This window comes from Scophthalmus maximus, chromosome 2, assembly GCF_022379125.1.
Source record: "Scophthalmus maximus strain ysfricsl-2021 chromosome 2, ASM2237912v1, whole genome shotgun sequence".
Taxonomy (NCBI): domain Eukaryota; kingdom Metazoa; phylum Chordata; class Actinopteri; order Pleuronectiformes; family Scophthalmidae; genus Scophthalmus; species Scophthalmus maximus.
In genome coordinates this window covers 516,451-541,090 of record NC_061516.1, presented here as the reverse complement: position 1 = coordinate 541,090, position 24,640 = coordinate 516,451, and the positions used below count along the sequence as shown (strand labels likewise).

At 39.7% G+C, this 24,640-nt stretch overlaps 1 protein-coding gene across 1 annotated transcript in view; it reads right to left on the bottom strand.

Annotated features, from left to right (window-relative positions):
- nrxn2b (neurexin 2b) overlaps positions 1 to 24,640 on the bottom strand; it is a 675,914-nt gene that overhangs the window by 579,018 nt on the left and 72,256 nt on the right. The window contains exon 3 of the mRNA XM_047329457.1: positions 18,547 to 19,930. Coding sequence (XP_047185413.1) covers positions 18,547 to 19,258 — 712 coding nt within the window. The 5' untranslated portion in view covers positions 19,259 to 19,930. The remainder of the gene's footprint in view (positions 1 to 18,546; positions 19,931 to 24,640) is intronic.

The window sequence follows — 24,640 nt, the reverse complement described above, 5'->3', positions numbered from 1 at the left end:
ATAATTCATGTTTCAGGAACTGTGGCCATCAAGTATGAGTGTTAGTTTTTACCAGTGGGTAAATGTGCTTGATTTTCTCACTCATTGGCTCTCCTCCATCTGTCTGTCGCCAGTGTTTGATGAAGTCAGAGTTTGAGACAGCTACACAACTGTAATGTTAGGACTTTTATAAGGTGTTATTTTTTCTATTCTTTTGGCATTGGCACCTGTCTATTTCAAATGCAGCTGGGCACTGTGGGCTTGCTGGTCTCACAGTAATCAAATGCAGTATAAATACTTTTCTGAGAGGACCACAACGCAACACTGGTTGTGCATGTCAATTCTATTTTCTTTTTTTTAGTTTGTATATTGAGTTCCCACTTTCTAGCCAACCAGCCTTTTCACTTTATCCCAAGCTGTATTATGTGGGACAGGTTATCATTCACTACTATGGGTTCTTTGTCTATTGTTGTATAAAAGAGGCCGGTTCTGCTTTTTGAGTAAATCCTTTAAACACCATTGAAAAGGCAACACACTTGACAACGTTTCGCCATATTCTGTCATATTGGGTTGCTGTTATCTTCTCCAAACCTTAATAGTTATATTGCTTTGGAGATCCATTCCTTCTGTGCATTTGAAGCAATCCAATATTCTCATCTTTGTGACCATACAAGACAAAAAAAAGGGCTTCTTTTTTTAAAATTATGTTAATCCCCCGATATATATGATTAGTTAGTTTTGGCTATATTAGATCATTGCTTGCTTTGTTATGCCAAACCAAAGATCTTTAATTTTAATGCAGACCCACAGCAGCTGGAGCAGAGATTCTTCAGCAGCACCACACAATGAATTTACTGTCGTCCCTTATTCCCATTTGTGCAGCTGTGACAGAGTGTAATGTAATCTATTGAGTATTTTAAATTGCCTTAGTTTGTGTTTTGTACAAGGGGCTGCCCTGCCTTTTCATTGCATTGCATTTTTTCATTCCAATAAATATTATCCTCAACTCCGAATGGGTTGATGGTTTTTCATTCAATATTGTGTAAAGATATTCCATTTTATTGAAGTGATGTGGTAAGAGTGAACGTTTTCTAATGTGTGACTGCCTATGATGAATTTGTCGAAAGGAAGAGTCTTTTTTAAGACAACGATAACAACAATTAACATATAATTTAAAAAAAAGATTTATTTAATAGAAAATGTGACAGAGTTGACAGAGCTTGGCGATTCCATTGTCTTATCATTTAGTTTAGTATCTGACCTTTTTTACTGGTCTATTTGAGTGGCTGTACATCATGTCACAATGTTATATGATGAATCAGGTTTAGATTGACATCCTTTGAAGGTGTTTCCATAAAATATAAACAGTTTGTGTCAAGCTTAATGCTTTGTAACACATCTTCTTCTATTCATTGTATTCTATTTATTCACGTTGTATCTATTTTTTTTAATAAGTTTGAAAGCTTGTTTGAACTAGACATTTTTTTCATGGTGCATATGTTGCCTTTTTTTGAGTCATCCACTGAAAAACAGACACAAAGTTTGTTTGTTCTTCCTCTGACATGCAGGGAAGATTAATATGATTTAGGAATCCCTGCATTGATTCATGTATATAAGTTTGTAAAGGTTTTATTTATTTTGATAATCAATTTGCTTTAGTGTATGGGGAATATCACATTTAATTTTTAGCTTACAATTATAATTCATTGTTCACCCTGCTTCTCATTCTTTAGGATGTCGACCTTAATTAATTTATTGCCAAGGAAACATTTCAAAAATTCCTATATCAGTGGAATGTCAGGGATAGGGTTTTTTGTTCATGTCTATAAAAGTATGTATGAGTCTGAATACGATTATGATTGGAGATAATGGCTGGATGTGTTAGGACTCTGTGCCACATTTCTTCTGTGAGTATTTTCTGGGAGACCAGGAATAAGTTGATTCTTGAGAAAGCTTGATGAATGTTTGAGTAAAGATATAGTCTCTGTCATCAGAATGTAATGTTCGCCAGATGGCACCAACTTCAGCAATGTAAATTAAAGATTTCATTCGATGTGTGACAAGTTCAGTTATCGGTCATCGGTTCCACTATATGAAATGAAAATCACCAAGCACCTATCTACAGAAAACATAAAACAACCGATGGTCACAAATATCAAACTGCTGGTTTTTGTTTTTCGCTCTTTTGTGCACACACAGATACACCTGTAACAGATTTTTTCCAGCGCATGGGGAGCAACAGTGTGCGGTCAGCATTACGTGAAACATTTCACACCAGGCCTCTCCAAACCGCGGAGGAGCCCAGTCTGTGTTATTTCCATCTCAGTGGTCTTTTACCTGCTCAGTGGCCTGCTCCCATCCCTGCTGCCCGCCACCTGTGTGGGGCGACAACATACACGCTCACACACATACACACATGCACGTGCCTGCATTCACTTCACCGAAAAAAACAGGCCATATCACAGCAGCTACCTGGCTGAAGACAGACAAAGTTAACAGATCCATCTCTAGCTCATCAGCTCGTGGAGAATATGTGTCTGGTTAAGGGTTGTACATCTCTACCTGGCATGTTTATGGGTGGATTTAATATAAGAATATAAGTGTCGCCCTGTTCAAAATCCAGCAGAGACCTAGTTCAGCATTAATACCTAAGTGGGAGTAAAAAAAAGGATAATAACAGGTTGATCTTTCATTAGCAGCCTGTGGGTGGAACCACCGAGTCTCAATGTCATGGAACCGTCATGGGAATGTGTTTATTTATGGTCCAGATCCTGCCTGTTCACTTTGAGATTGCTCTACCCTCTCAAGGGCCAAAACTGTCTCCGTCATTAGCAGCACAAATAAAACCTTCTGCCCCTCCTTTACAAAATCATCCAAGAAGTAAATTTTTTGGCATCATGGCTTAGTTTTTCGAAACTCGGTCGGGACAAAAAGAGGCAGATGGTGATTGTCTAGGCTTGTTGTATGTACATAGAAGACAAGATCACATGGAAATTTGGTTGAATGGAAATAGACGGAGGAGTCAGGAGGTCCATTTGAGGGCAACAAGCGGGAAATACTGGATGACTGAGATGATATAAAAGTTGTAAATTATATAGATTACGGTATCAGATTCAATCAAAATCCCTTTGACGGAGGCTGATGCAGGATCATGTGGCCAAAGGTCCACCAGGAAGATAATCCACCCTCATGTCTATACAAGCTGACATCTGTCCACCATTCTGTGTTTAAAGGGAAATAGAGGTTCAGATTTATTGGTATTCAATCACACAGTAAAGCAACAGTCGTTCCTGGTGATTGCTTTCAAGTGAAGCACTATCAAGGCTTCTGCCTAAAGAAGCTCCAAGAGTAGGGGGAATGAAATCACACTAAAGCCAGCTCTCCCTTTTCATCACAATAAAAAAGAGAAGCTGTTATTATCCTCTTGCAAGGAAAAGGGAAAGGTGAACTGTCTGCAAGTAATAGACCTGATGTGGTAAAGTGTGGAAAGGGTCAGAGAATCTTCCGAGAGGGAAGAATAACTCCAGTGACATAGAGTAATGGCATTTCAAAGCTTGATCAGACATGTGAACAGCAGATCATTTCTCTTTGGGATTTTGATTTCTTTTATCTTCTCTCTTTACTCTCGCTTGCTCTTGTTCTTGCATCCATATTCATGAGCCACGTCTAATATTTACAGTATTTTACAATTGTGCTGGTGACTTTGTATGACTTTGTTTGTCATGGTGGACTTCAAATTAAACCAAAGTCAAACAAAAAGTATATTTATTGTATCTCTGAGCTGTAAAAGTTGATAAAAAAAGCATGGCTTAGTGGAACACAGAGACAACAGCTGGCAGTGAAAATGAGACTAGAAGCTGTGCTTGTTGTATAAACTTGGCATGAACTCCTGGCATAACAAGATTAAGCCTATTTTCACAGGAACTATGTTTCAGTGTTCACAGTGAAATTTATGTAATTCCTAACATCCGGAATGACCTCCAATCTCAGTCTTCCCTTCAGTTCAAGTTCTCCCTTGGCAACAAGCCGACATGGAGAGAGGGGAAGATAAACGGTAACTATCATCACCAGCACACACTGCCCCTGGCATTCTACTATTTACAATTAATGTACTATATGTCCTATGCAGGCTCCAGTAGTCAAAAAGCCATTTAACAAGAAGACTGTGAGTCAATATTTACCTTCCCTGCTAGGCTTGTGAGCAGTGACGCCAGAGATGTGTGTCAATGTGTTTGTGTGTTTATGGAGATGCATGATTAAGTCCCTTTTTGCCGAGAAGGGTGGCTGTGAATAAATGCTGTGCTATGTTGTGAAGACTGCTCCGAAAGCATTGAAAAAGCGGAATAATTACAATAATCAGTTCAGAATGAGAAAATGCAGTCTGTTTTCTTGCATCACATTATCGCATTGTCACATTGACGCCGATGAAACTGAAAACCGTCATTAGGGTTCATGCCTGTGTGGTAAAACATTAGTTGAGTCATTTGGGGAAACTGAATATACAGAGCAAGGAAAAAAATATGAAACATCTTCACACACATTCAGAAACTATTCTATTGTAGGTTTCTTTGTTGTTCCTTTTTTTGTGGAATTTTCCCCCCCTACAATCTGTGAACCTGCCTCTGAGACACAGGATGAGGTTGAATTGTCTTTCCTATCTATTATTCCTATCTACTATTCCTTGACCTCAATGGAAAACGTCACGCACTCACGGAAAGTTGTAAAGGAGGACTGATAGGACTTGGGAAAAGCCGACAGCGCAGCTCAGAGAATCCAACTCGCGTTTCACTATACTACGTCATCACCCGACAGCGGATGTTATTGATGTGCGTCTGTCGTGGTGAAACTACAAATTTCGAATATGGACTACAAAAAACGCAGCGGCTCTATTAGCATGTTTCAGTGTATTTTACCTCCGTGTGACATCGGATGTAAATGATTCATATGTAATAGTAACTTACATGATGACGTGCATCTCTTTTGGGTCATATTCATACTCTTCTACTTCTACTTCGTATTTAATCGTTTACGTCTGTACTGGCGCGTCACATTAAATATCGCTGCCGCAATGAATTGTGGGGCGTCTATATCTCCTTGCATTTAGAGAATCCGAACAGCTCTTATCATGGCTGCTGATCAAATACTTCCGGGTCATGTCAAGATTTAGGAAACTTCCTAAGCCAATTGGACAATGCGACCTCACCCACAAAAGCCAGGTTAAGGGCCTCACCACAGAGGCTTTGCACAAAGTGAGACCCACACACCCCACGAACATCCCATGATTGCATTTCTATGCATCCACGCAGTCACACAGGCTGGCATCACCATTTGCTGCCCCCAGCACTCACAATGTCACCCTCAAGCTTTTCCATTTTCCCTGACAAATATCACCCTGGGCAATCCAACAGAGACGTAAACCCTTCCTAAGGCAATGGACAATTTTGTCACCACTACTGCCACATTGTTCGGTTATGCTGCGTTTTTACTGTCTATTCCCCACCCTGTGTACCCTCCTAACATCTGCATGCTCCATCTCAACGCATGTCCCATGCTCTGCTGATGATTGATGAGCTGCCACCTCTGACAAAACTCTTGCATCATCGGCACAATTAAGTTATCTCAACCTCTGAGCCTAAACACAACTGGGTATCTTTTTTTGTGATCTGTATCAGTCTCTGCCCTGTTTTCTGTACAACATGGCACTTGGCGAGTAGGGAAATTAGGCAGATTCGCTAGGTTATTCCCCAATGCAGAGAACATGCAGAGTTCAATTGTCATTTAGTCAGGGAAAACAGGAAAGGGACTCCTGTTACAGTTTTGCCCCAAATTTCTTCTCCATGTTCTCACACAACTGGACAGACAGTGTCAGATCACCACAGTTCTTCCATAAGTCAAGTAATTTCATAAAATAAATGCTAAAGTCAAATTGGAAGCAGAGTAATGGATAAATAAATAAAGCACACATTTTATTCCTGATGTTGTCAAGTCTCGCTTAGCTGCGAGGCGGGGAACTCTGATGAGCCACAAGCGAAAACAGCTTGTGACTTGAGTGACGGCATTGCAGCAGCAGGCACATCAGCAATCAGACCTCATTTCCTAGTAATTTGGTGTCATAGACGCTGTATTAACTCCATAGGTGGTCCTGTCTGTTTGGAAGGCTAAATAAATAAATTAATGTCATCGAACCACCGTGATTCACAGGAGATCTATAATTAATAATGAATGCCACCACGTTTGTGCAGAACTCAGCAGTGCTGGCAGCTTAGTTGCTTTAAGTAGTCTCCTAAGACCTGTGTGAGTTCCCATGATGTGATCAAGGCCTTTTTCCCTTCACACGCCGACGGTAGATCAGGGTATTTTTTTTTGCTGTATCAAAAGAGACTCAAGTCATACACTCAGTCAGGGCTATGAGGCACGATAGGAGGTATCGGAAACTTCTCTACTCCCTTTATCAATATTGTCATATTACAGAAGCAGGGGGTTTTTGGCTGACGAAGGGAGGGGGATTACAGTCCTCTTTTGAAGCTCAGCTGGCAGGTGCTTGATTGAAGTGGAATCCCGAGAAGAGGGCAGGGGCTGGGGAATGGTGAAGGTTTTTCCCACACTTTGTGTGGACAGCAACGTCTTCTGAGCCTCACTGTGGTAATCAGTCCTCTGCGCTCTCATACTTCCACCGCGATGTTTGTTTCCCCCAACCTCTCCTCTCTGCCTCCACGTGGATCTGAGTCAATGCACATACAAGATGTCCAAGAGAGGGCCACAGGGGGTCACCTGATACATGGATCTCTTATCAGTCCCAATCAAGTCACTGATCATTTTTATCAACAGCCCTGGCTTTCAGAGCAAAACCGGTCAACGTAGATCAAGAGTCTGCAGCTACTAAGTGGGTGGGGTTGGGGTGGTGTTCAACACTCTGCTATTTTTCTCTACCACCTCCTTGTTGAGTTCCTTCTACATCTTTGCACATGTCAGTGCAATAAACCAAGCTCAACTTTGCTTCCTTGAGGTTCATGTTCAGGGTGCAGACACCTTGAAGACACACAGCACGTCTGTGACTCAAGTTGCTGGACTGCACTAAACACAAGCGATGTAAATGGCATAATATGGCCAGAATGAGCATATATTAATACAACTAAAATGTTAGTCATATGTGCTGAACAAACTGATGAATTTGGTTTCACTGGTGAACACTATTGACACAACAAGTGTTCAACCCAGCAGCTGCAGAGGTACAGGGTGTAAAAGCACAACACAAAAATATAAAAAGGAGAAGCACAAGATGCTAATAATAAAACATTAAAAAACGTTAAAAAAAAAACAGACCTATAGCCCATGGCTCTGTTGTAAAATTGGGAGATGAAATTCCATTTGTGTTTTAATAAAAAGTGAGTAATAGAAAACATCTTCAGAGTAAAACATAACAATACATCTGACTAAGGCGATAAAGGAATTGCTGAGCTGACAGTGCAGCATTTTAATGTGCAATCATGCATAAAAGATATTTCAACAAAGTTTTATTCCAATGCGCCTCCCTTAAAACATATTGTCCTCTACACTCAGTGATATTAAGACTTTGGACTCCAATGCCCTTTTGATTCCAATAAAATATGAGCAGACAACATTGCATGGTTTTGTTAGAAAAGCATCCTAGCTTTCATGGCAAGACACTTTCCCGCGACTGCAATATTTAAATTACTTCAAATATTCATGGTTAAAAAGTTTTAGTAAAAAATGAAAACATTTCTCAATCAGCTCACAAATGGCAGGATGGAGGAGCATATATTCATATAGAACATGTCTGCCTGTGTGGCTGATAATGGTACCCTCCCCATCTCTGGTGACTGTAGCTACTCGCGAGCGACCTGTCTCTTAATTAACAGCGTACACAAATAGTCAGGAGACTCTGAATGTATGAAGGGGGAAAAAAGAAGAAAATAACTGCATTAGACTACACACCGGATACTCAAAAATCAATTTTTTATGAAATTTTCAGCAATTGACAGGAGTACATTCGGGCACTGATGCTGCAGAGTCAAAATAAGCCAGCAGAGAATCCTTTATTGATCTGCTTTGTTGTTGCATTAGGAGAGCTCTCTAATGTACTACAGCCATGTACAACAAGGGATAAATTATTAGAAAACGAATGTCCGTGTCATCTGAATAATCGTGTGAATAATGGCGATGCTGCATTGACATGGTCACAAGAAAAACTCCACGGACATATTGTTTCTTTTCTTTGTTTGTGTTGGGCGTACCGTTTCTCCTACAGCTCAGTGATAGACTGGACTGATAGCAAGTGACATGTGACAGGGATGTGTGAGCCAGACCTCTCACTCACTTTTCCTCTCCTAGAGTGACAGCAGGGGTAGAGGGCAAGCTATAATTGCATGTGACGGCCGATCACGGCGGCAAAGACCTTAAAGCCAATACAGACTCACCAGAGAAAAAAGGGTGAGGATGGTGGTCAGTTGGAAAAATCAGATTGACACCCTCCCTGGAAGCCTTCCGCATGATTGCACCTATCCCACCTACATCCTACTCTACTCCCTGCTATGCATCATACAAGTCAAAAAAAACAGTGTGCTTAACTTGACTCATTTGAGTCAGCCAACTTGACCTCAAGTATTCATAGAGTTGAAAGAGGGGGGGGATAAGGGGATTGTTGACTCTCATCTCGAGTAGTGTTTTACTTTTATTTGAATTTCTTCTATTTCTACAATTGCAACAAATATTGGTTCATAAAACTAGTCGAGTTTTGCGCCAAGGTGTGCTCTGTAAATGTTCAACCAGCATATAAACTGTATATGTTTTTTTTACCACACGATTATCATGCCAAAAATGATTAACCATGAAGGTTTTCTTTTTGGGCAAATGAATTTCGCTAAAAACACAAACAAATATCAATATCTACTAATTGTATTTGCGCTGGTAAAGCTGCATCTCCTGCATTTGACCACTTGTGACCTGGAGACACATTTTAGCCCTAATTGTATATATAGCCCTAAATCCACTGTCAGTTTTTAGTGAGTGAGCGGAATATCAGATCAGTTAGAAGAGATGGGGTCAGGAAAGTGAGATGACTGGACAGCGAAAAGCAGATATTTTAGAAATACATTACAAAGACAAGGAGGAACAAGTTGAAGAATAACTGACTTATTTGTACTTTTCCAGTTTTTCAGTCCTTCAATCATGGGATTGGACTAGCTCTACTTAAGTGTCCTTTAGCAATCAAATTAATCACTGCCACGTTGAAGGTGACAAAGCAGAGGTGAATACTGTTACAATACAAGTAACGCACACCTTACATACTGTTGCTGAGTACGTTTTCTTAAAAAAATTCTCCTTCATTTCGCATTTAAGTGATTATTTGTAGTTTCCATTCTTAGTATTATTTCATAGTTTTTAATTTATTGCAGATATGGAAATGTGCATATCATTACGAGAAAAAATGTAAAGCAGCAGCTTTGATGAACATCAACAGTAATGAGATACAATGAAGACAGGAAGCACTATGGGCTTCATTAAACTTTATCAGTGTAGTTGGTTAGTGAAGGCAAAGAGACATGGCTCGGATTCTGTCAGCTGTATTGCTGATAAGGTAATCTATGGAACTTGTTCAGGCTGCCTTAAAGGCTACAGCCCCATCATTAGCACTATACAGTACTTATGTATGTATACAGGACAAGTTAATTGGGAGTTCAATTATCAGGCAGTAGAACTCTGCCCAAATCTCCTCCCTCTGTGGTTGCCAGTGGGAAGTGCAATTATCACCATGATGTATGAGTCTCCTTGGTGTCCCCTGCTTCTTGCCTCAGCCCCGTTCTGTCACCATCCGTCTCCATATATTACCACTAAAAGTCTAATGTCCTGCCTCACTCAACTCGCATTTTGGTACTTTTTAAGTGCCATGTATTGAATATCCTGACATTTGTGAAGCATCATGATTAGTATCATATATACCAGTCCTGCATTGAGCCCGCTGTGCCATCAGGTCAAATTTGATTGAAAATCAGTTTGAATGCTTTATTGCCCAAAGGAGCATTATGTCATAACTGAAAGAAAGAAGCACTTTTCTTTCACTGCAAATCCAGCTAAATGGCAGGATGGAATGAGGGAAAAGCTGATGAGAAAATTAAAGATACTGTGTCATCTTCTGTGAAGGTGAGAAAACTACAGGGTTGAAGGGCAGGGAAAAATATATATATATTTTTTTTTAATATCACAAAATGTACCACCGCGAAACAGAAATTGGCTTGCCAATGACAGTTTGCCTTATTTACAGTGGCATTACAGCAATTTCACTGTAGTTTTCATAGAATAAAGTGTCTAAACATTGTGAGTTAAATTAAGTGAATCCTTAGGAATGATCTTCATTTTTGTATACATTTGTCTTAAAATGGGGTCAGAGGTTCTGTTTTGTGCACTATTAAATATAAGGTTGAATTTTTGGTAAAGAACAAACTACAAGGGTGATGCTACAAGGGTATTGCAAACCAAAATTAAAAGTACGTTGAAAGGAGCATCATGATTTTGGGCCGCTTTGATCCTACTTTGCTGCCCCTGGTCCTGGACAGCTCGCCATCACAGAGGGAAAAATGAATTCCCAAGTTTATCAATGTATCTTAAAGGATAATGTCAGAGTGACTATCTGCCTGCTTAAGATTAGTAGAAGCTGGGTGATGCACAAGGACAATGACCCAAAAAGTAAACAGAATGACTTTGATCCAAAAAGAAATCCACTTTATGGAGTGGTCTAGTTTGAGGCATGATCTTAACCCCATAGAGATGTGGTGGAATGACCTCAGGGAGCTGTTCACCGCAGACATCCAAAGAATATACAGTAGCGGAGCTGAAGCAGGTCTGCAGAAGAACTGTCAAAAAAATTTCCTGAAATTTGCCAGTCAACATGAGCACTTGTTTGAGGCTATTGCTGCCGAAGGACTAGACCAGTTATTAAATCCAAGGGTTCACTCACTTTTCCCTCCAGGGCTATGAAGGTTGAATCTGTATGTTGAAAAGGACATGAAAGAACATAATTGTTTGTGTGTTATAATCTTAGGCACATTGTGTCCGTCTATACTTGTTATTTAGAAAAGGATTGCAATTTATGAACAATTAATGCACTCCCTCCCTGTTAAAGGGAGGGAGTGGGCCTGCCTTCCTGACATGCGGGGTCCAGGCCGGTTAACAGCAGGGCTCCCTCAGGGACCCAGTCTTCTCATATATTCCAATATATATAATAAAAAGTGACGATGAAAGTGAATTGGAGAGCAGTGAGAAGTAATGAGCTAACCAGCTGTTTCTGAACAGTCCTCTACATGGCACTGTAAAGTGGAAAAGGGCTGCTGCATCAACATTTTTTTCACCTTATAAATGGTAATATAATGTTTATTTCACTGCCAGAGAACAGACTGCAAATATGGACAGATAAAGTCCATTTATTTGTGACACTGCCACACAGCTTTGTAGTCACAAGCTAAATATAAGAAGTAAATGATATGCTTTATGACTCTTTAAGTTCAGGAAGATTACTTTTCACATGTAAACCATAGCTGACTGATGAAATTTCCAAAAAGTGTAATATAATGTCGTCACTATGGTTACTAATTTTCACACTTCTATGGACAAGACAACAAACTTTGAGATTGTACCGAGAGTCGGCTGCTGTAGTGAATTTGCAGTTCAGGTTTAGGTCTGTCTGTTAATAAATGCTGCAGTGTCTCAAGGCAAAGGAGAAGTTCCTGTGTGTTATGTGCCGCTGTTGAGGAAGTTAAAGGAGTTGGTCACCGGAGTGAGAAAAAAAAATTGCGAGCGGCATCTCTCTCGAATGGCATCTCTCCCTCTCATCTTATTCAATGATTCATGCCTCATTTTGGACTTTAATTAGGTTTTATGCATATTTTATTATTTTGTTAAAAAACAATGCATCATTTTTTTTTGCAAATGGAAATTATGTACGTGTTGATTTACATACAGAGGAGGTAAGTGAAATCAGATCACAAGTGGTCACTGAAGACGCATGTGGAGACACATTCTGCTGCCAGGTGAGAATAGACGTACTGAGAGCTGTCCACTTGTGATCGGATCACTCAGGACGAATGTTACTGCCAGGTGAAAACGGGGTCTGTGACTAAACAAGAGTTGGCAGTGCTTTCCACAGCTGTACAAAAGCTCATGAAGAAGTAGTTTTATGCTGAGCTTGCCACGTTAGTTCTACTCTGATGAGTAAACAGTTGTTAATGCCAACATGGCCATGAAATTTATTTCAAAAAAGAAATATCGCTCCTTCAAAAAAGAAAAATCAATGTAAAGTAATTAAATTCAGTGACTGGTGCATTTTGCAAATTGATACAGGGAAATGGCTCCAGAGATCAATCCATTCAATTTATGCTGATTTTAAGTTTAGTTTCATACTTAAGTCCAGTTTGTCCCAAGAAGTACAAGTATCACATAAGGAAACGACCCATTTTTCGATGGCCGGATAAATTTGCTGTTTTCATTGAATTCTAATGAGGTGACTGGCTATTGTTCATTTAAAAGTTCCCACATCATGAGTCTGTCAAGTCAGCTTTATATGGTAAAAAAATAAATAAGGCAACTTGACAAACAGTTATTTGCAAATCCATCCTCAATGGCAACCTGAAAGACTTCAATTTGTTGAGTTAATGAAGATATTAATATCTCAGGCAGTCATTATCCCTGAGTGCTCATAGCCGTCTTGCCCTGCAGTGCCATTTGCAGGTCAACGGAGAATAAAGCCAGGGTCAGCATCAATTAAACAGAAACAATGGCCCACTGAGGCACAAAGCGGTTTTAATTACAGCCCGCAAATAGCAATGGACTTGCCCATAACTACGTCAAAATGGGAAAAGAAGCTATGATAGCAAGGAAGAAACATATAAGCAAATAACTGTTCCAGGTAGTATGTGTGCTTGCTTCTCTGTGAGCCTTCAGTGTAATTTTTGTGAGATAAATCGGAAATGTTTTATTTAGTATCAGAAGTCAGTTAAAAGCAAATCACCAGCACGACTGTGTGATGTTCCTCTTCCATCCTAATCCTGTCTGAAAAAAAACTCCTGCTTCACCTGATAAACGTAAATAAGCCGCCTCTCTGCACCAGGCACAGATGAGTGAGATCACTGGCATATTCTAATCAACGAAACAGAAGGTACAGACTCTATGAAAGAGAGTAGTGGGATACAAACCTGTGCACGAGGGAGATGAGATGGCACAACCTCCTTAAATTACAAAAAAACTCAGCTGTCATATTCAATTTTCAGATTTAACAGATTCCACTTTGGGATGACACTCATCGTAACAAAGGATTTCTAAAGTCTGAGAGAAAATATTTTTATTGTAAATTAGACCTTTGTGGCTCCAATCATTTGTCCAAACTGCACTACAGGCTATCAAAGCACAGGTGTTGAATGTGCATCTTTGAAGAAGATTTATGTAAGACTACGTGGCCAAGATTATATGGTTATAACTCTTTTCCTTTGCTAAACACAGACTTGAAGGAAACTTCTTTGTGTCAAACTCCATTCTCTCTCGGTATGCTTGAATGTGCACATCAAGGCCTACCTCATCCAAAGCCTTGTATTCATAAGCATACAGCATCTCTAAGTAAAGAGGATGGTGGAGAAAAATAACCATTCCTCCGCTTCACTCTCTGTGTCTGAAACTAAATGTTAATAATGTTATTGTTGTACTTGGTATGTTTTGCTTTTTTTTTTTTTGCGTTATGCTTTTTCCATTAAAACTAGATTTAATCCCCACTTTTAGATCAAATCTTAATTGTTGAACAGCATCGCCATCATCACCATCGATCGCTGAGAAATAATAATAATACAACAAAACAAATACTGTTTAAATACAACTAATCTTTTTTTTTGTGTTTGTTTTAATGTTGAGTTTGAAAAATTATTTCAGTGCCTAAATGCAATTGAGGAGCTTTTTAACAGTGACAAGAATTTAATTTTTAATAGCTGTGATCACAGTCTCAAATTTGCCAATGAAGAGTGAATTATATACCAAGGCCAATCAATCATAGCCATCAGCCTTTCATGTCATTTTGATTGGCAATACATTCATAGATTTAATGATGGTGATTATCACAACAAAAGTTTGGCTTTAATCCATTAATGTATCTAAACGCGTCCTTCAGATCTTCACAACAATATAATGCACAGCATATCGATCTATATTTACAAAGGAACATCCAACATTTTTTCTTCCTTAAAAGCATTTTCTCTTTGAGAGATGGGTTTGTTGCACTTGTCCTGCAGTTTTGTATAATTGTCTGGTGTCTATCAAGACACGTCTGTTTTATTTATTTATTTAATGGAAAACTGCATTAGCTTTTGTTTTGTTGATTCACATCCGAGTGTTTCTTCTGATCATCATCACCAACATCATGCTGCTGATAAACTGCTGCTCTCTGTGGCAGCCATACTCGATGTATGTTCAAGTTTGACCTGATCAATTTGAGACAATATTGAAACAAATATCCTTTTTTATAGTTTAAATAGCCAAAAAAAGGAGCTAGCTAATGTTATCGTGCGAACATTTATGTCCTGTGGAATAGAGGAGTTTGAAGCAGGAATAATTACAAACTAATTTCAATTGCACCCCTCAAGTTCTCTCCAAAGCACATGTACTCAATGGAAAGAAAGCATCAAGCTCTGACTTTCGTCTGGGGAATATGATTTTTAGGCCGGGGAATCTCTTTTACGCCACAACGGTTCATAATAATATTTCATAACACATTTTACCTTTATCAAAAAAAAACAGCCCCTGCAATTTTGGTATCACACTTGATACTTGTGGCTACTCTAGATCATCCACACATCCATTTCGACAGTGTTTACGGGGACTATTATGTTTCTCCAAAAATAAACCCTATGAAACATGCGTGTAGTTTTGTCTGTGGATTATCTGAATGTTTCTGGAGGGGCTGAAAATTTCTAAATGTTATTTTTTTTTCCAGATAAGTAACCACTACAAATAGAGTTCCATTTAGGAGTGGGTGATAAGGATACAATCCTCTATTAAGGAATATGTACTTTAACCAATACTATAGATGAATATGCTGTACACATCCCTCCCTCCACGGTATTGAGAGTTGAGGCAGAAATCTCAGAGACCTCACTACAAGAGTACATAAAACCTAAACAATCTGCCTGGGTAGATGACTTAAACTGCAAAACAAAGGACAGCATAACAATACTGTGCCACTGCTACAACTGTAGTCAGTGGAGATTTCGTTACTTTACCAAAGTACCAAAAGTAATTTTCATTTCACAATGAACATAAGATAATATGTGAAATTATTATTTTGTTAAAAGTTAGGTCAGGCTGTATATTTTACACATTACACCTATTTCATTGTCTTTCAACTGCAACAGCCACGTGATTGTTATGGTCCAATCATGACCAAGTTTCCACACAAAAACATGGTCAGTAAATGGTGGAAAGCATGGAGGCCAGTGACTTAGTTCTGTTTTTTTTACCCTCACCAGAGTGGTTATGTTTTTGCCCCTGTCTATGTGTTTGTTCGTCAGCAGGATTTTGCAAAAACTACCGAATTGATTTCCAGAAAACTTGGAAGGATGCGGCATGGGCCAAGACAAAACCCATTCAAATTTGTCACAGATCAGAACAAAGGCGCAAATCCAGTATTTATTTTTTTTTACTTTCTTTAACATTGCACATTTCTTTTATTTTCACAAATTTCCCAAGGAATAATGTATGGATCTTGATTAAAAAAATCCGACATGTACAGGGGACTGACATCTATGCGTGTGTGCAATTTGGTACAGCTTGATTGAATTTAAGGGAAATGTTGGGCCTGGAGAGAGGCATGCCCTTTACTGAGTTTTATTCTAGACAAAATATTTTTTTGTTCAGTTTCTTTAAGTAGGCATTGTACATTGTTCCCACAGAAAACAACGATATATATTCCTGTCTATTTACGCGCCAACATCTGGAACTTTTGTGATTGTCTTGGCATCACACCGTGAAATTATCGTGTTTATCTGGGTTTATCCTTTTTTTTTGTCCCTGTCAAAGGAATTTGACCCCTTTTGGGGTCTTTTGTAGTTTTACTGTTTCAGGAATTCAAGTTTATTCTGACTATAAGTCTCTGCAGACCATCGGCTAAATGGCTAAACAATCAAATAGCATATCATGAATCATCTAGACGTCGACACATGAATACTGTAAATTGCAAGTGTCACATCTCATCATTAAAACTGTTTCCATGAAATGTGTTTTTCCTCTCTGCAGTCAGCAGCCCTTTAAAAAGGGGTTCCCTTCCTGTGACATCGCCCGTTCACCACAGACCTAACACAGTCAGACACGGATTTGTTAGTTCAGACATCTAAAGCGTCTTTGAAACCAACTAAAAGTGAGAGAGAGAGAGAGAAAGAGAGAGAGAGAGACCTTTACATTGTCACCCATGTGTTGGATAAAAGGAATTAATACACCGCTGCACTGGCAGCCATAATGACCCAATTTATGGTGCTCAAACGAGAGAACATCGCTAAAAATAAATTAACACTGATCAAATGAATCTCCTCATGCTGTATTCCTCATTCTTGCTCTCCTCTCCATTTCTCACTGTTGATCAGCCACTGCTCTTTCCTCGATTTCCTCTTGATCCGTTTCTCTCCCCCATCACACTGTCTCTCTCCATTTCAAAAGGACAAATGCTTCCTGCAGTCACTGTAGCACTACATTGGTATTCTGCTCTCAATTTAGCCAAGAGGCAGGCAGCAGTATCTCCTCCCAGCAACCGTGCAACAATCTGACAGAGCACACACGCAAAGAGAGACAGCGAAAAAAAGGCTTGAAGAATTAAAGGAACTGTGAAATATGAGAGAGAGACAGTAAGAAAGAAACAGACAGAGAGACCCATATTGCTGTCAGCATCATGAGGTCTCTATACAATTCGAACTTGTCCACAAGAAATCAAGGATTGTGCGTTTGTTTGGCTTCTCAAAGAGCAGAAGATGAAACAATAGGCTCTTGACCTCGACTGTTAAGTTTCTAAATCAAACCCACTTAGAAGCTTTGATCTAAATCGTAGCTGCAGAGTGAATATATTATTATGATTACGGATCTATCAAAAACAATTGACAAATACAAATTTGAACAAAATCGTTGTTTGTTTCCTCTTTTAGTTTTGCCGCAGCTTTTCTGTGCGTGTCACAAAATTGCAAGCCTTCACAAAATTTATTTCATGGCACAGAACAGGTAGGAGCTACTGAGTGTGGATTATCGTGGCATGTCATACGTATATTCACAACAATATATTAATAGTTCATATAAGAGAAATAAACTAGAGATAAATCAAGGGATCTTCCTCCGAGTTACGTATAATCAAGAAAGGGCATGTGATTTCTTGATGACTGCGTAGGGAATGAGATAATTCACAACTATGGTGTGGAGATGTCTAAAGGAAAGAAAGGGAGGGGGGAGATAAGTGCAAGAGGAAGAGAGGCAGGAGTACGAAGTGCTGACAGCGGGTAAAGGTGAAAAAGAGATAAGTGGAGTAAGGGAGTGAACTCGGGGGAGGCTCAGAGGGGGGAGGGAGGTGAAGAGAGATGGAAAGCCCAGATAGCCTTGAGAGGAGAGGGTAGAAGGCGGGTAAAGGAAATGCTGTGAGACGATGAGAAACAGAGAGATGGATGGATGAAGGACAGAGGGAAAAAAACATAGATATGGAAATGAGATGTGTCAGTGAAGGAGGGAGCCAGAAGTTTAAAACAGAACAGAGTTTGACATGAGCTGACAGCACAGGAGCACAACCCAAGAGCAAATGAAGGCAAGAGCAGTGTGTATTCCAGAGACAATAGGCTTGGAGAGAAGATGGAGAGAAATAGAGGGGAGAGGAGGAAAGAGGGAGACAAGAGAGGGAAAGAAAGACAGTGGAAAGCAGACTAACAATGTAGGTTTGCTTGAAATATTCTGTTTAGATATTCAGCACCTTTGATGTTAAGTATTGTTTCCAAAAAAATCCCAGCCACATTCGAAGTAGCACCTGAGCAATGTGTGGAACTCCTGTATGAGTCACATAATCCCAGGAAAGAATGTATTTCTTCAACGACTTGATCTTTAAAGAAAACAATTTTTTAAGAACAATTCTGTCGACCGAAGACTGCAAAATATCTGCCCTAAGGGGCTTTTTTTAGAAAGCAACGCACAATTGTTCCTCTTAGCTCTCACTGAGTCTATACTTCAACTATTGCACCCTGCTAGAGCAACAACATCGTCCTGCCCCACAGCAAAGAAAGAAGTGTAGACTTAGACTTAGGTCAAGAAATGATTATTTCCCTATAATTTATACTACAGAACTGTGCAACATGAAATAGTATTTGCTTGTAAGAGATCAATACACCTGTAAGGTAAGAGCCAACTCTCCAGCATCTAATGACATAATAAGAGATTTTCAGTAACCAAGAGGATATCCTCACCTACAACAGATACCATGCTAAGGGGTACTGCACAGGAAGAATGCCAATGAATCAGGGTAAAGCTAGTAGAACATGTTTCAATGTGGTTCCTTACCTTCCTTGCAGTACTTCCCCTTGAAGCGGGTGTGGGTGCAGTCACAGTGAACTTCTCCATACTGAATAGAGCAAAACCCTCCGTTGAAACACGGGTTCTGTTTTGTGCAGAGGTACTCCAGGTCGCTCTGAATGCCCTGGCTATTTAACAAAGTGGGAGGCATCTCCCCCACCTTGAGATTGGAGATCAAGCCCTGGAAGGGTGGCTCGTACTTTACTGTGCTGGACGTCAGCGCGGAGAGGCGCACATCAGGTGGGATTCCGCCCACAAACAGGTCACTGACCACCGCCATCTCCTTCCTTTTGGATTTCACCTCAGCCACTTTCGTCTCTCCGTCCACCATCAGGAGGGTCTCACGGAAGTTGCGGGTGAGCAAGACCATGTGCCAGCGGTCGTCATTCACCCGGGTCTCCATGTGCAAAGTGGCAGGCTCGGCACAGTGGATGGCAAAGCGCATCTGGAGGCGCCCACCAGCAATCAACAGCTCTAAGAAGTCACAGTTGCCGCCATCGTCCAGGTAGAGTACCAAGGCTTTGCTAATGTTGGTCTTGAGACTGAAGCTCAGCTCGCCCACTGATCCAGCTTCCCAGCGCCCATAGCGTGCCCACTGGCCAGGCGCTCCACCAAATTCCAACGTCTTCACTCTACTGAGCAGGCTGAGGAGGGCCAGAGGCCACAGGGGCCAACACAGGAATCTTAACCCCCTTGTCATACTCAAAGTTCCCAGGTTTTCCTCTTCTCTACTTTATGCCTTACAGTTCTTATGAACCACAGAGCGTAGCTTCACTGTAGCTAACAGATTTCAAGTGTAAACAATTATTATATAACAATGAACAACTGGGATATGAAGCTCAGTGGGTAAAGTATTCCTCACAGGGGCCCTACTACAATTTTCCTGACGAATCAGCAGTTATTTCCTTTCCTCTCTGATGTTCAAATTCTCGTACTTATCCTGACTCTCTCCGTCTCTCCATCAGGTGCCTCTGGGACTTGAAGGAAAGGAATGAGCAATAGTGAGAGAGTGAAATAGTGGGAGAATATGATAATTGCAAAACAGTAGTTTCTTCAAAAGCCTCTTGGTCTATCTTGGAATCTTTGTCTCTAGAACCCAGATTGTAATGCAATTTACAGGAAATGTGAGCTGCTACCAAATGCTTGGGGGAACAGTTATCCGATTGTGATGTTTCCTCAAGCAAAGTGCACCAGAAGAAAATGAGCTAAAGAGAGGGAGTAGTAGAGTAGACGGGTATTAGAGCTTGCTGGAGTTTGATAGAGCAAATGATGTGCTCATGGTTTCAGCGTAGACCCATTCCTGTCCTGAAACTTTTAGACCACGAAGGTTTAAGCAGGTTTTGGTCCCATCATTATGGTCGCAGGTGGGGATCTGAAAGAAACACACATACAAAAATTACTGTTAATCACATACAAACATTTTCCAGTGCATTTTACCCTAACTATACAAAACTAGTGTCCATGTTAAACAGTGACCTATTCTTGGTCAAGGTAATTTGAAATGACTCTGTTGATATCCTTGGAAAATCTTTTTCTTTTCTTTTTTACACTGTATTTAATCTGCTTTGCCTGTGGTTTGTGTTCACCTGCAGTCTTAGAGAAGATATGCTTTGCATGAAAATCCCTACTATCTTTTCAGTTGAAAGCTGACACTTCAAAAAAAGTTTGTCTGAAGCCAAGTAATAAATAAGATTTTTGAGTTTAGCATGGTTCCATGCTTCCCAGAGGAGCCAGGGCAATATGAATGTCTTATTTCATCTGCTTACTCTCCGTCATGTCAATAGATATGTCTAGCAATGTACTGAAGACCTTAACATTATGGTTAATATGCAGTGAAGAGAGATGTAATATGGATGCAGTTTTTTGGACAATCAACAACAGAATACATTTGATAAATCACACGCCTCAACTATCGTACATACACACACACACACACACACACGGACTTGGGACATTTGCATATGCAAACACACACATCATTAAATCAAATAGAATTCAGAGTGTGAATGCCAGTCTTGACCCTAAGGCTCGACCTAATCCCGAGCCATTATTTCTTGCGTGAGATTTAATTTCCATCCCAGACAGTTAACAATTAAAGCAAGGCTCACCCCTGCTCATATTCCCTCGTGCTATTCTGCTCGACTTCAAAGTGACAACAGCAATGACACAAGCATACATGCGGGGAAGGGGAGGAGAGGGTGGGAAAAATACAGACAGGGAGAGAGAGGCTGCATAATCATGATCTCAGAGGGGGGAGGCTTAACAGCAATGGAGGAAGAAGAGAGGAACAACAGAGGGGACAAACAGACCTGTGAGAGACAGGAGAGGGAGGAAAACAAATAATATTGGGGCTATTTTTCAATGAGTGATGCCCACTGGGGCGACAACAGAGAGTTATGCCGTCTTCAAATGGAGTTTGTATTTTCAACATAGATACACAGTAGACATCCTGCTTGGCAAGTGATTCCGGTAAGGAGAAAAGGTTGCAGAGGCAGGTGAAAGTAAAAATGGGCAATGCATTATTCAAAATATACACAAAAGTAAGCAAAAGCACAGCTCTTGAACACTGCAAAAATGAACCCGCTTATGATGGCATCATAGCAAATTATTATATATATATACAATTTTTTTTCTTTCTTCACAAATATACCAAAAGGAAGTCATTGTCAATTGTGTGCTGCTTGATCCTTTTATGGCACCAATGCCAGTCATCTTGACCGTTACAGTGAAATCTAATATGCTTAATGTGTATGATCATTTTTGTTTGTCTTGGCTATGGAAGATGGTTGGTTTTGAGAACCAAAAGCTAAATTTACAATCTAACAATGTTGAAAAAAAAAAGTAGTAGTAATAGTTTTGTAATTTTGTTGGATATCAGCAGAGAGCTTACGCTTGTTTAATCAACCATTCTTTTACCCACATATGCGTCCCTTGTGGGTAAATAGATTTGGAATATCCCCATGCCAGAATGAATATTGCGTTCATCAAGGTTTAACTCTGGGTTTTCAATCCTACAAAGCTGGTTCATTTCTTACCGAAATAAATCACCGTGGTAACTTTTGCTGCGGAGCAGGTGAAGTTTGTGATAACGGACCAAAACTGTCAAAGCCCCAACTACTGACCAATCAGATCACTGTAAAACCATAGCCATCACGCTACATGATCCTGACAGGGACAAAAGAGTTTACAGTGAAGTGGAAAAATAATAAAGAGCAGCAGATATTTATAGATGAGTGCAATCGTGTTGCTGTTCCGGAATTTCCATGTGTCCACTCTGGTTTTAAAAAACTAGTTTCTAATAAATGGAGGAAGAGTTTATCACACTAAACAAACATGCTAATTAATAGTATTGCTCCAAAAAACTATGATTTGATTCCTGACAGAATCCCTGACAGCATTTTATTTTCTTATGCTATCACTACATCTCGGAATGACATGAGACAGTGTAACATTAAATAGTAATAAATACTTAATCCTTTATATTTTATTAGAAAAATGATCCACACACAATATTTCCTGTGATTATGAATGAACAATTCAGGGTGACAAACATCATCCAGATTACTTCTCTCATCTATACTCTCTGCTTTAGCACCAGAAACAGTCTGACATCACTTAAGTTTCTGTTCATTATAATTTGATCATTAGCAGACTAAAGGGCAACATTCACTCCATATTCAACCATATAATATTCCTGTGTTTATGTATGATACATTATCAGGCTGACTTTGAAATGAATAAATAAATATATTCAGTGTTTCCTTTCTCTTCTCGTTATTTAATCATATTATTTACATTTCTCTTTGTAGAATGTCACTTTTAGATGTCGCTTAAAGCAAATGTACCTGTAGGTTCTGATGTTATTGCCTGTAATTATTGATTCTGTCTCTAACGCATGAACGCGCTTCGTAGCTACATATGAAAACCCAGGGTTGACTGAGACAGTTGATGTCCAGCTTCATAGCACAGGTTATCAGGATGATAGTTTTAGTTTACCCAGGTAGCAGTAAACTTCCGTGGTATGTTGAACTTGCTTATAGTACAGGCCCCTCGTCTTTTCACAGTGTTTATCAAGATTTACTACATTGAGTTTCCTCCATGGATTGTGTTGCTAGTTATAAGGGAGCACTGGTGGGATCGCCTGATGGTACTATTACATCCCAAGGACACTAAGGAAGCATAACAAGCCTCGAGAGATAACTAGAGCTCCGAGGGTTGTGCTGTGTTTGGAAGTGTGTTTGGTTGTGATGATTCTAGTTGTGTGTCCAGCTGTCTGAATTCAAGCAAGCAACTAAACTTATGTGGCAGTGAAGTGTTCATCTGGACTGTGTTTGTGTGCGTCTATATTTATCCCTGCATTCGGGATTATGATTGTTGTCACAGTTGTAGGCCACAAAGTCTCAGCATTTCGCCGCAACATTGTTTTACAAATGACTCGTACAATCCAGCATTGGACCGGTTTCAATCCAAAAATAACATGTTTAACATTTTTTTGCCAAACTGCTAGCGTGACATCCATCTGCCTCAATTCTTTCCTGAAGAAAGGGGACAGCTCTCTTGCTCACAGTGCTTGGCTAGCTGCAGCAGAGCAAGGTAACCAGACTTACAGAGCAATCTGTACCCAGCTTCATATATCCTGACCTGACTTCTAATCCAGGCAAAGCTCTGCGACCCTAAGGATGACTGCATGGTCGTGTGAGCTACCACAGACCCATTTCCTCCCATGATCGTGCTGGCACGATCTTGACAGACACTCTGGTGCAACTCTTTGAGAGTCCACACCAGTGAAAACTGTCCCATTTATTATTTTTATTCTCTAACTTTGAAATAACAAAACAAACATTGAAATGTTTTGTTTTTGTCAGTCAAATAAAGATTAAGGGTTTTCATTTTTTAAAGTCTGTCACACAAATAGGCCTGTTCCCATTTATCTGAAGGCAACAAACCTGAAGTTGGTAACTTTCATAATGGTAAAAAAAAAGTTTTCATCCCTGCAGCAGCTCAGCACGGACACAACAAATTGAATAAGGAAATAAATTAAAATCAACCCAATTTAATTGGTATTTACCAAAATTAACTGCAATGATCCTATATTTGGTTTACATTGGGCCTCATGCAAGAACTGTTCGTATGCACAAATGTGTTCATTAACCGCTGACGAGTGATTAAGTAGAAATTCCAGCACACCAATTTTCTCGTATTTTACAATTCCTATCAAGTACGAACATAATTTACAAGTGGTCAAGATCTGTAGGAGTCACGTAAATTCGTCTGCTGTTAATCAAACCGATTTTTTTCAACTTATGAGTTGTTTTTTCATCACTTTGAAGCAATTATGCATATTTAAATTAAATGTAACATAAATATATATATATATAATTCGACATGTATATATGTAGAATGTGTTAACAGTGTTGCACAATGGCCAGGGAAGCACACATCTTTGGCAGTTGGCATGCATGTTGCGCAGGGACCACAAAGTTGTTGGCTTGACAAGTCTGTTGTTTATGCTACAATGCTAACTATTTTCACATCATTTACCTAAAAGTTATCTTGTGATATCTGTAGTCAACCCGTTCATAAGCTTTGTATGCACACTCGTGCCGTGGTAAAGCGCACATTTGGTGTTGTGTGTGGATGAACCTTAACCCAGCTAGTAGTAAACTGTTCTAAATGCCAGAGAAGAAATGTTAAAAAATTATAACATGATGCATATTGTATGCAATTCCAATGAACAAATGTGAACTGATCCAACACCAGCTAAAAGATGTGCAACATAGCCGGTTATGGCCCATATTTTGTCATTAATATCAGTGACGGAGACCTCAGCTAGACCTCCCTGCAGTCATCGATCACCTCGCAGTGGCGAGTGTTTTTTTTTATAAGCAATTTTCATAGCGATGCATTTCCTCTTCATTTCCTTGACAGTGCGACTACCAGGTGATTCAGTATTTACAGCTCTACTTCAGTCCCTCACTGAACTCCTGCCGACGCTGCAAAAATACAGACTTTCATTTATGGATCTCTGAAACAGAACTTCAATCTCTATTCTCGTAAATGTCTTCTTTTAACTCTTTAACGC